Source organism: Cervus elaphus, chromosome 17 (assembly GCF_910594005.1).
Source record: "Cervus elaphus chromosome 17, mCerEla1.1, whole genome shotgun sequence".
Taxonomy (NCBI): domain Eukaryota; kingdom Metazoa; phylum Chordata; class Mammalia; order Artiodactyla; family Cervidae; genus Cervus; species Cervus elaphus.
The window spans coordinates 17,374,139-17,386,425 of record NC_057831.1 but is presented as its reverse complement, the minus strand read 5'-3'; the positions used below and the strand labels follow the sequence as shown (position 1 = coordinate 17,386,425).

Here is a 12,287-nt window from a genome sequence, read left to right as displayed (position 1 = left end):
TACTATTATGGTGATAGTTACCACCCACCCGCTTGGACAATCAAAGTGTATGACAGCATAGGAAAGACTGAGCAACTCTGTTGAACAAGTTAATTTTGTAGAACTTGCTAGCCTCACTTACTGTTTTGAGGACCTGGTAATGAATCCTCTTTAGCTGATAATAAGAAAGTGGTTGAGGGTCAGGGAGGGGCTATTTGTTGCATCAGGTGATTTTTACCACCGTTTTACCACCATTCAGGGTCTAGAGTGGCAATCTTCACATTTTTCAGAGCTTTTCTTGCAGAATTAAGATTTTGTAACTGAGTAGGACCTGATGGGACCTTCCTGCAACAGACCCCTACCCTTTCCCCTTTGCTTCAGCTCCTCTCTGAAGTACCTAGATAACAGATTTGATGCACATTTCCTGAGCTGTTTTACAGGTATTAATCCCCCCACCAAATGGAAGTAATTAATTATTTGATGATCATGAGCACGTAGCCCTCCCTACACACACCTATTGGAGCCTAAGGATTGATATTGTTAACCCCTGGGACACTGCCTGTTACCTCACCAATCAGAGAATTGTGTGTGAGCTGATCTCACAGTCTGGGACACCCACCCCCCGCCACCTTCCATTATAAATGCTCTGCAGAAAGCCATGGGGAGGACAGGGTTTTTGAGCACTAGCTGTTCCAGGCTTTGTATGGCTTCCTACAATGAACACTGTGCAGTCCTTCACCAAAACCTGATGTCAGCAGATGGGCCTTACTGCACGCAGGCAAGCAGACCCAGGTTTGGTTTGGTAACAATTTAAGTTCACATCTCTTTTCTCACCTTTCTAGATGTGTTATTATTTTCTAAAAAATTTTATTGGAGTATAGCTGATTTTCAGTGTTGTGTTAATTTCTGCTTGTACAACAGTGATTCAGTTATACATATATATTTATGCTCTCTTCCATTATGGTTTATCAGAGGATATTGAATATAATTCCCCATGCTATATAGTATGACCTTGTTGTTTATCCATCCTTTATGTAATAGTTTGCATCTGCTAATCCTAAACTCCCAATCCTTCCCTCCCCACCCCTCCCCCAGCACCCCGCCTTGGCAACTACAAGTCTGTTCTCTGGGTCTGTGAGTCTGCTTCCGTTTTGTAGTTATGTTCATTTGTATTGTATTTTAGATTTCACATATAAGTGATACCATGTGGTATTTCTTTTTTTTTCCTACTTTGCTTACTATGATAATCTCTAGGTCCAACTATATTGCTACAAATGGTGTTAGTTCATTCTTTTTATGACTGAGTGTATTCCATTGTATATGTGTACCACATCTTTATTCATTCATCTGTTAACGGACATTCTGTATCTTGGCTATTGTGAATAGCGCTGCTATGAGTATATGGGCACATGGATCTTTTTGAATTATGGTTTTCTCTGCATATATGCCCAGGAGTGGGATTGCAGGATCACATGATGATTTTATGTTTAGTTTTCCGAGGGCCCTCCATACTCTTTTGCCATAGTGGCAGCACCAGTTTACATTCCCAATAACAGTGTAGGAGGGCTCCCTTTTTTCTATACTCTCTTCAGCATTTGTTATTTGCAGACTTTTTAATGATGGCCATTCTGACTGGTATGAACTGATATCTTTCTCCTTCCTACTTACTTTGCTTTTCTCTAATAATTAGCAATGATGAGCATCTTTTCTTGTGCCTGTTGGCCATCTATATTTCTTCTCTGGAGAAATGTCTATTCAGGTCTTCTGCCCATTTTTCGATTGAGCTGTCTGGGTATTTTTGGTTATTGAGTTGTATGAGCTGCTTGTATTCAATGTATGACTTCTGAGCCACCCAGCTTCTCTCTCACCTGTCCTGAGTTTTGACCCTAATGAATAAGTTGAGAAGAAAGCTGTGATTTCCCAAAAAGTAAATGCATATCCTTTTAAGTCCTGTAATTGGAAAAAGATGAGGATAGACTTTTAGAGTGAAATAAAACTTTTGTACTTCATAAAACACAGATAATATTCAAGTCAGCTCCTTGCTGGGAAGAAACAAATCAGTCTTATCAGGAGCTTAGGCAGGAGCAGGTAGGAGGCATCAGGCTTTTTTACACCAGACCCATCAGTTTAAATCTACATTCTTTTCTCAGGGTGTCATTGAATCCTGAAGATCCAGAGCTCTATTTTCTCTTTTGTCCTGTGAGACTTCTTCAGTTTGTCTCCAGATTTAAAGCAGGAAACCTGTGATGTTGACGGCAAGCGACCTTGTGGGCCTGAGAAGACGAAGGTGTCTTGCTAATAATGCTTGCCAGTATCCTTAATGTGTTCACTTGGTCCCATGAACTTCCACCCCCAAGGCCCAAAGTAGACAGTTGATTCCTCTTCTCATTTACCTGGGTGGGGCCACTCCCCCAGATGCAGAGCAAATGAAGGGGTGCTGGTTGTGAAGTATTGCCGCCCACCCACCCCTTTCAATCAAAACCCCGCTTTTTGTGATTAACCTCTGTGCTATGGAAGTCCCAGATCTTCAAGGTGCTCCAAACATCCTGGACTCCTTTCTAATTCCTGAAGATCTCCTACTAATCCCCAGGTTGAGAAGTCAGAATTTCCATTTGATTTACTGGGACCTATTTGCAGTCTTTGGGTTTGCACTGCTTAGAAGTGATTTTCTATGCAACTTCTTCTCACTGAACTGCACCCAAAATAAACGCTGTAGGCTTTGACATGGGAAAATTTACTTGTTCAGACATGCACATCCTGCTGACACATGTGCAGATTGTACCACACACCCGTGTTACGAGTCCTTGACAGGTCTTAAAAACTGCTAACATATTTATCATTTCCAGCATAGTACAGACTAATGACTATTTCACTAGGACTAGTCTTTTAACTTTCTTTTAAATCATATTATAATTCATTTTTACAATACTCAGCCTAGGCTCTGGTTTACATAAAACAATGCTGACAATATAGGGATGGCGTTTGGAGGGGAGCAGAATTAAAGTGAGTTACTTGAGTAAAGTGAAGATTGTGATGTCGTAATTCATGACAACCCAGAGCGAGGCAGGAGAGAGTGCTGGATCGGGAAGATAGTACCTGAGTTCTAAATCTAACTCCGCTACCAACTGTTGGTGGGACTTTGGGAAGCATCGTCGAGTTCCTCATCTGAACTAGATCTATGATTTTCAAATTCAGTAGGATAAAAGAATCACCTGGATTATCTATTCAAAAACCAGATTCCTAGTCCTCAGCCCAACCTTACTGAATTGCAATCTCCAGGGAAGTGATCTGCCAAAGACACACAACACCCTGTGTGATTCTTTTGAACAATTTTGGGAAACACTGAGCTAGATAATGTCTAGGTCTTCTAGTTCTGAGAGCTAGGATAAAACCCTGGATGCTAGAATTCACCCATGAATGAGAAAAATCTTAAGATAGTATTTGTTATATTTAGTGTTTTTATAAATATTTTTGAAAAGCTGTTAAGGTTAATGCTATGGTTTGTTTTTTATGGATTTCAGTGCTTTTCAGATTTCTTTTTTCCTCTTTGATTCATCAAATGTAGTATATGGCCTATATAGCCCATGTTGTTATATTAAGGGTAAATGAGATCAGGATGTGAAAGTTCATTATTATTATTGTTGGTAAAATAACTACCATAGGGTAGATTCTGCTTTTATTAATTTGATAGGTCTGCTAGTTTCTTTGACTTTGTTCCTATTGGTGAAAATATTAAAACAGAATGGAGTCACCCTGGCAGGGCAGTGAGAATATGTTGGAATTCTTTCCTAATCCCCCACTTATCTTTGTGGTTACCTGGTATTGTTATCTAAAGGCACAGTGGCAGAAGCCTCCCCACCCTCAGTCAGGAAAGATCAAGAAAACCAACCTTTTCTAATCCTGACTGCAGGGATTGAAATTGTCCCCTGTCTTGGAGCATCACAGGCAAGCTCTGTGTGAAGTCAGCTAGAATTTCTGCTGAATTTCCAGAGAAAGATATCAGATTCCCAAGCAGGTACTGAGTACGTGGGAGTCAGACTGGGTAGATGGTCATCACCTAGAACAGAACAGTCTCAGGTATGGGGTTAGGATACAGGGCAAGGCCTCGTAGAAATCAAGATGTCCAGTGAGGTCCACTACTCAGATTTGGCAAATAAAAATATAGGCCACTCAGTTACTTGAGTTTTGAATTTCAGGTAAGCAGGGAACAATTATTAAAGATAAAAGATGTCCCATGCAATATATATGCAATTTGAGTTTAATTGGGAGTCCTAAATTTTATGTGGCAATGTTAACAGGAACAAACTATTTCAGAGCTTTCATAGATGACATTTCAGTTTTTCCTGCTTCTACTTAAGACCTCTAGGTTTCACCATGTTCTTCTCTGTCAGTAACCTGGAGGCTCTATTCATAAGGTAAGACTAGAGGAGGGAGAGATTCATTTCCCAAGCAGTAATATCTGTAATTTTATTTCTGATTTACATAATTAGATTTGACACTCATACAGACCCTCTATATAATAGAAAACGGTAGGTGGTTTCTTTTTGAACATATAATATTACTAAGCTAGGGAGTGTCTTTCTCTTCAAACAGTTGTTTTTCTTTTCATAAGTTGGCAACGTTCATTTCTTACAACCAATTTGTGGAGATGATTTACAAAACTAATTGTGAACATCTACAGGAATTCTTTATCCTCTAAACAAGAGGATATTTATTTAAAGAGGTATTTATGTAAAGAGGTATTTATTTAAAATATAAAATCATGACTTAAAAATTATTTCTGCTTGTGTTATTTGTCGTGGGGAAGTATTTTGTCTAAATAAGACAAAAGAGCATTGAAAATATACTGTTTGGTTTCTTCCCATGCAGGTCCTATGCCCTTCTTAATTTTCTCCCATGGAAATAGTATCTTTAGGACTGACTTGGAAGGAATGAATTATGAACAATTGGTGGCAGATGCTGGCGTATCAGTGACCGTGGATTTTCATTATAATGAAGAAAGAATCTATTGGGTTGATCTACAAAGACAACTCTTGGAAACAGTCCATTTGAATGGGACAAGGCAAGAGGTAAAGTAACATTTCCTATGTCATTTGAGGGATTTTTTTGAACAGGCTGTCAAAAATGATAAAGCAAAATTTGTAACATTCAGATAAATGAAAATTATTACAATGCAGATATGCATCCAGCATATGTAGGTATTTAATCTGCATCTGTGCTATCATGTTATTGAACAAGCCCATGCATGTGGCATTGATATTCAGAAGTCCCCAAAAGAGAAAGTGAGGATGTCAATGTAAGCCAGATCACCATTTTATGGTAAAGACAGATTATTTACACCATTATTTTCTATTCTAGTGGTTCTCAGCTGGTGGCAGTTTTGCCTCCAGGGGACCTTTGGCAATGTCTAGAAACATTTTGGTTGTCACAGCTAGAATGGGGAGAAGAGAGAATGTGTTAAGGGGCCAGAGGCACTGCCAACCATCCTACACTATATAGGACAGTCCCCCAAACAGAGAATTATCAGGCCCTAAATATCAATTGTGTTGAGGTTGAGAAGCCCTGTTTTATCTGTTTAAAATCTGTCAATGGGTTTTTGCAACTGAAATTTAGGAAGAAATTTTTTTCTTCTCAAGGTGTTTGCATGCTGGAAAAAAATAATAAAGCAAGTGATAGATAGCAAAATATTTTGGTTCAAGCACATACAAAAGATCTTTAATCTTTCTTCTTAATTAGTAAAACCCTTAAATGAGTCCCAGTAGGAATGTTTCTCCTGGGAAGTGAATTATAGAGAGCAGGTGGCTTCACCTTCAGTATTTATCCCCAACACAAAGTACCTACTGTTTGCTTTTGTGTTTTTGTTTAATTTTTGTTTTTAAGCAAAATTTTCACCCTTCTAAAGCCTTCAATTAGGTGCTAATTTGTTTTACCACATCTCTAATACTTGCTAATCTCACTTTTAACAAAATGGCTACTCATTATTCTCCAGCCATCCATAGACTAGTTTCAAAATCTTGAGTTTAAGAATCTGGAGGGTTTACTGTCAGAGAAATGGAAAAAAGCATTAGATCGTTGGGAATTTGTGGTAAATCATTAGGAACAGATTGGCTTGAAGCCTAAAATCCACTAGTATTAGTCCCTCCTTTGGGTTAAAACATTGTTTACAGGAGACAACCATTAAAAAGCAAACAGTTTACCTGCATGAATTAATATATTAGCAATCGATTAAATGGATTGGCTAGATTACTTCGTATGAGATGTAGGAATAGCACAGATTCTGGAGACTGATTTCTGCCCAACTCTGTGTTCAGTGACTTCATGTTGGTAGTTGAAAACCAGAGATTGTGGGACTATTTCCATCATGGAAATTTGCTATGGTGCAAACCAGGGCTTCCTCCTGTCTCCCACCCTCCACCCGGTTAGAGGACTGGTTTACTTGCACAGCATGAAATTAGAAGAGGTTTGGTTAAGTTGTTTTTATCATGAGAAAGCATAAAGAAAAGCCCTGCTACGAGGATCCTGGGGTCACAGCCACCCGGAAGGGTGAGGACTTATAGAAAGAGCTGGACCTGGTGGAGGAGGTGCTAGAAGAAAAGTGGGGGCCCTAATGCGAAATCTACTTCATGACCCTCTGCACAAACCCCAAGGAGTCTTGCTAGAATTTGGCAAAGCTTGAAATTGGATTCAGGTGAGAATCTGGGAAATTCCACTGGCAAATGGAGCTGAATAAACTAACCGTAAGGTAAAATTGAAATTCCGCCATTACTGTAGTTAAAATTATTCACACATTATGACTGACTGCCTAATTTACATAAATAGAGAGTAAATTTTCATTTCAAAACTGATATAAATTCTATGCTGAGAAATATTCACATGGGAGAATGAATATTGCAGCATCTGAGCAATGGCACAGTATCTACAAATAGTTTATCATTTAAATAATTTTGGTAAAGTACAAAAATGACAATTACTTAAAACAATAAACTTTGTTACATAAAAATAAACATAAATATACATAAAATACATAAAATTTTGTTGTGAATGGAGAAATACTAATAACAATTTTAAATTTTGATTTTACAGAAAGTATGTGATATAGATAAAAATGTTTCAGGAATGGCAATAAATTGGATCAATGAAGAACTTATTTGGTCAAATCAACAGGAAGGAATCATTACAGTAACTGATATGAAAGGAAACAATTCCCGGGTTCTTGTAAGTGCCTTAAAATATCCTGCAAATATAGCAGTTGATCCAGTAGCAAGGTAAATTCTGTTGGCTTTGGACATTGAAATATATTTCAAAATCTAATGAAAAGTCAAGGAATCATAACATTTTGACTCAAAGGGGCCTCCTGATTGAGACAAAGACCCTCTTTTATGGTGCACAAACCCCATTTTCAATAAGGCATTTGCCTGGATTTGAACCGAAGCAGGCTCCCTCTATCAATAGCATCTTGACTACCAAGGTTTCCCACTAGAGAAGCAAAGTTCTCCTTCTAACTTGAAATCACATGGAATTGCAGTAACAGGGCAATAAATATTTGTTGAATTGAATTTTAATTCAAATAGTCAAACTCGTTCTGTGCAGACCTCTGGGGACTACTGGAACACTGAGAGAGTCAACCATTTAAGTGACCCGACACTCACTGAAGTGTCTCTGTGATATGTTTGCCCTCAGGTTCATGTTTTGGTCCTCAGAGGTGGCTGGCAGCCTTCACAGAGCAGATCTTGGTGGTGTGGAAGTGGAGCTTCTGTTGGAGACATCAGAGAAAATTGCAGCTGTATCACTGGATGTGCTTGATAAACGGCTCTTTTGAATTCAGTACCACAGAAAAGGAGGTGATCCTCGTATTTGTTCCTGTGATTATGATGGCGGTTCTGTCCTTTTTAGCAAATATCTCCTGCGGTAAGTTTTGCTTTTGGTGTAAAATAAAACACTTGCCATTTGGAGTTTGTGTGATAAATGAATTTTACTTTTGTCACCTAAACTGGTGTAGTGGTTTAGCACAGATTTGGGGGTCCAAAAGACTTGAGTTCAAGTCCCAGATATATTATTTATTAGGTGAGTGACTTAGGTAGGTTACACGACTTCTCTCATCCTGCTTGCTTTAATGTGGGTGTTGGAGAATGGAGGGAACAGGAAGTGCCCACTGAATTGAATAAGTATCTTGAGATTGAAAAAGAAGGCAGGCCGCTCCATACAATCAGTGGATCAGTATATTTTTGGGTAATTTACAGGGTGGGATCAGGTTGACAATGATCCGAAAGCATTTGTAGCTGCACTTCATACTGTGAAGGGGCCATTGAGACAAGTTTAGAGTTAACCTAGGGTCTAGGAGTACACACTTGGAAACAGGAAGTCCTAAGTCAAGAGTCTTGAATGAGTAACTTAGTCTTGTGGTTGCTGGAAATACAACAGTGAAGGTCCTCATCACTTTTTGGTGAAGAACAGAGCCTAGAGGCTACTCAATCCTAATGATTATTAAACCATATCTGTTGATTACAAGATGCACTGGAGAAGGAAATGGCAACCCACTCCAATATTCTTGCCTGGGAAATCCCATTGACAGAGGAGCCTGACAGGCTACTGCCCATGGGGTTGCAAAGAGCTGGACATGACCTAGCGACTGAACAACAACAACAATTAATTACAAAGCCTTTGACAACAGAAGTTATTTGCTGCACAGTACAGTCCTGAGTAGGGTAGGGTCAGTGGAAAGACAGGAGAAACTATACAGGCCTGATATGTTATCAGTTATGCTGACAGCCATACAGTGGGGATAATTTGTTGTTGCCCAGTTTCTAAGTCATATCCAACTCTTTGTGACCCCATGGGCTGTAGTATGTCAGGCTCTTCTGCTCCCACCATCTCCTAGAGTTTGCTCAAATTCATGTTCATTGAGTTGATGATGCTATCTAACCATCTCATCCTCTACTGCCCCCTTCTCCTTTTGCCTGTACTTTTTCCCAGCATCAGGGTCTTTTCCAATGAGTCACCTCTTCACATCAGGTGGCCAAAGTATTGGAGCTTCAACATCAGTCCTCCCAGTGAATATTCAGTGTTGATTTCCTTTAGGACTGACTGGTTTAATCTACTTGCTGTCCAAGGGACTCTCCAGAGTCTTCTCCAGCACCCAGTTTGAAAAGCATCAATTCTTCAGCACTCAGCCTTCTTTATGGTCCAACTCTCATATTCGTACATGACTCCCGGGAAAACCATGGCTTTGACTATACAGACATTTGTGGGCAAAGTAATAGCTTTGCTTTTTAATATGCTGTCTAAATTTGTCATACCTTTCCTTCCAAGGACTTTTAATTTCATGGCTGCAGTGATCATCTGCAGTGATTTTGGAGCCTAATAAAATAAAGTCTGTCACTACCTTCACTTTTTCCCCTTCTATTTGCTACAAAGTGATGAGACCAGAAGCCATGATCTTAGTTCTTTGAATGCTGAGTTTCAAGCCAACTTTTTCTCTCTCATCCTTCACCCTCATTAAGAGGCTCTGTAGTTCCTCTTCACTTTCTGCCTTTAGAGTAGTATCTGTATATCTGAGGTTGTTGATATTTCTCCCAGCAATCTTGATTCTAGCTTGTGATTCATCCAGGCTGGTGTTTAACATGATATACTCTGCATATAAGTTAAATAGGCAGAGTGACAATATACAGCCTTGTTGTACTCCTTTCCCAATTTTGAACCAGTCAATTGTTCTATGTCTGGTTCTAACTGTTGCTTCTTGACCCACATACAGGTTTCACAGGAAACAGGTAGGGTGGTCTGGTACTCCCATCTCTTTAAGAATTTTCCAGTTTGTTGTGATTCATTCAGTCAAAGGCTTTACCATAGTCAATGAAGCAGAAGTTTTTCAGTGGGAATAATAGTAGCACCTGTTTCTTGAGATTATTGTAAAGATTAAGTAAAGAAATAAATAAAAATAATAGAGTATTTGGCTCATAGTTTTCACATGCTGGTTAGTTTTTTTTTTTAAATTTATTATGTCCTGTGCTTTGTAAAAATCTATGTTTCATTTGATTTGCTATCTTGCCAGCAACTAATCTAGCTGCCTTTTGTCATTTTCATGTGAAAATGACAAAACCAGCAATCCACTCTTATCCTGTGTCTGTTTTCTTCTTTATTTTATTTTCACCACAATTACATGTTAAGTAGCAAAAACAAAAATGAGATAATGGATCTGAAGCTAAAAATATATCCTATTAATTCAGATTATGGCTACATAAATACAAATTTAAACTTAATGTTTGTTTCTAACCCTAAATGAGAAACGTAGGTGATTAAAATTCAGACCATGTGTTGAAGTGAAACTTTAAGAAGTCCAGGAAGAAATATTCTGCCATTCTTTATGCTTTTCTCCTGTTGTTTCAGGCACAGTCTGCTTGCAGCGTCCTTCTTTGGTGATCATATCTTCTATTCAACATGGAAAAAGAAGACAGTTTGGGTAGCTAACAAGCACGCGGGGAAGGATATGTTAAAATCACCCTCAGCTCATCATCTGTGCCACCCAGTGGAATTAAAGAGGTTCATCCGCTCATACAGCCCAGGGCAGAGGGTGATGCTTGGGCATCTGGTGAGTCATCTTTGACCTCAAACAGGGTCCGGCATGTAGTCCCCGCTTATCCACTTACTCAAGACAGACATTTAGCAGTCATCCCTGATTTCTCCCACTACCTCACCCCTGTTTTCAGCCTACTGCCAAATCCTTTCCATTCTACGTTCTAGTGCATCTCAAATGTCCACTTCTCTCTTCCACTGCCACCACCATAGTCCAAACAGCCGGCATGTCTTGTCTGGCCTGTTGGAGCAGCCACTTAATCTTTTCATTTTCTCCTCTTGCTTGTAAACAGTAAATCTGATGGGTTAACGCCTCTACTTAAATTCCTTCAAAAGCTTTCCTTTGCAACTAGATTGTAATTTAACATTTAACCAGGCCTATCAATATTTGACCAACTTGATTTAGCATTCTTTCCTCCTCCCCTCATTGGACTCTAACACAAAGCTTCCTGTAGTTGCTCAGACATGCCAAGCAAGGGGGCACAGCGGATGTACATATTCAGGCTCAGCTCACCTTTTCCTCTCACGGCCCATGTTTATCTGCCTTCTGAGCATTTCTACGTGGATTTCTTGAAGTGCTTCAGGCACAGAAGGAATAACTGACTCACTCACTTTCCCTTCCCTTCTGCCCAGCTCTTCTCCCTCCAGTGTCTGGTTGGAGACCTCCAGGTGTAGGCCTCGGTGAGTGGCATTTTATCTCCCTATCCCCAGGCACAGGTCCATCCCCGTGAGATCACCCTCCAACTCCTAGCAGTTCCAGCACCTACCGCCTTGTGCCCCTCTCGGCAGCTCTGCGTCCCTGGGGTCCAGTTCACTAGTGTCCCTGCCTCCCTCTGCCATGCTGCAGGGAGCATCACCCTTCAAAAAGGAGAACCCAATCTTGTCATTCCTGGGTTAAAACACTCTCAACTGCCAATAATAAAACCCAGTCTTTTTTTTTATTGAACTGGTTCATAGCGCCCCTCTTTGTTTTTCAGTTTCCTCTCTTACTATGCATTATAGTCAGGGCTGCAGCCATCCTCAAAGTTTTGATTTTGTCTTACTCTAGGAGGCATACTTGCTCTCTCCTCCAGCCTTTCAGCATGATTGGGAACATGGTTTCTCTCTCTCTCTCTCTCTTTTTTTTTTTTGGCTGCACAGTTTGCAGGATCTCGCTTGACCAGGGATTGAACCCAGGCTGAGACAGTGAAAGCCGTTTATCCTAATCACTGTTCCCTGGTGGTTCAGACGGTAAAGAATGCCTGCAGTGCAGGAGACCTAGGTTCAATCCCTGGGTCAGGAAGATCCCCTGGAGCAGGAAATGGCAACCCATTCAAGTGTTCTTGCCTGGGAAATCCCATGGAGGGTCACAAAGAGTTGGACATGACTGAGCAATGAACAATTTCTTTCACTTTCTTTCAGGCTACCAAGGAACTCCCTGGGAACACTCTCTCTAATTCACAGCAGTGACTTACCCTTCATCCTCTAAGAAATATTAATAGCTCCAATATCTCTTCTTTCAGGAACCCCTTCCCTGACCAGCTCACTGGAGCCTCAGTAGCTCTTTTTAGAAAGTAGCAGATTTCCCATCACAGAGCACTTATCATGGTTTGGTGTAACTGTCTGACTTCCTCAGCTTCCTTAGTCCTGTGAGGACAGAGAATACAACTCTCCATTGTATTTCCAGGGCCTAGAGGACATTTAATAAACTGTAGTAGGGGAAAAAAAAAGAATTAAAAAAACACCCTTTGACACCTTCT

At 40.0% G+C, this 12,287-nt stretch overlaps 1 protein-coding gene across 1 annotated transcript in view; it reads left to right on the top strand.

The window, feature by feature from the left end:
* EGF (epidermal growth factor) overlaps positions 1-12,287 on the top strand; it is a 98,342-nt gene that overhangs the window by 15,463 nt on the left and 70,592 nt on the right. The window contains 5 exon segments of the mRNA XM_043870762.1: positions 4,849-5,048; positions 7,063-7,244; positions 7,660-7,887; positions 10,363-10,463; positions 10,466-10,564. Coding sequence (XP_043726697.1) covers positions 4,849-5,048; positions 7,063-7,244; positions 7,660-7,887; positions 10,363-10,463; positions 10,466-10,564 — 810 coding nt within the window.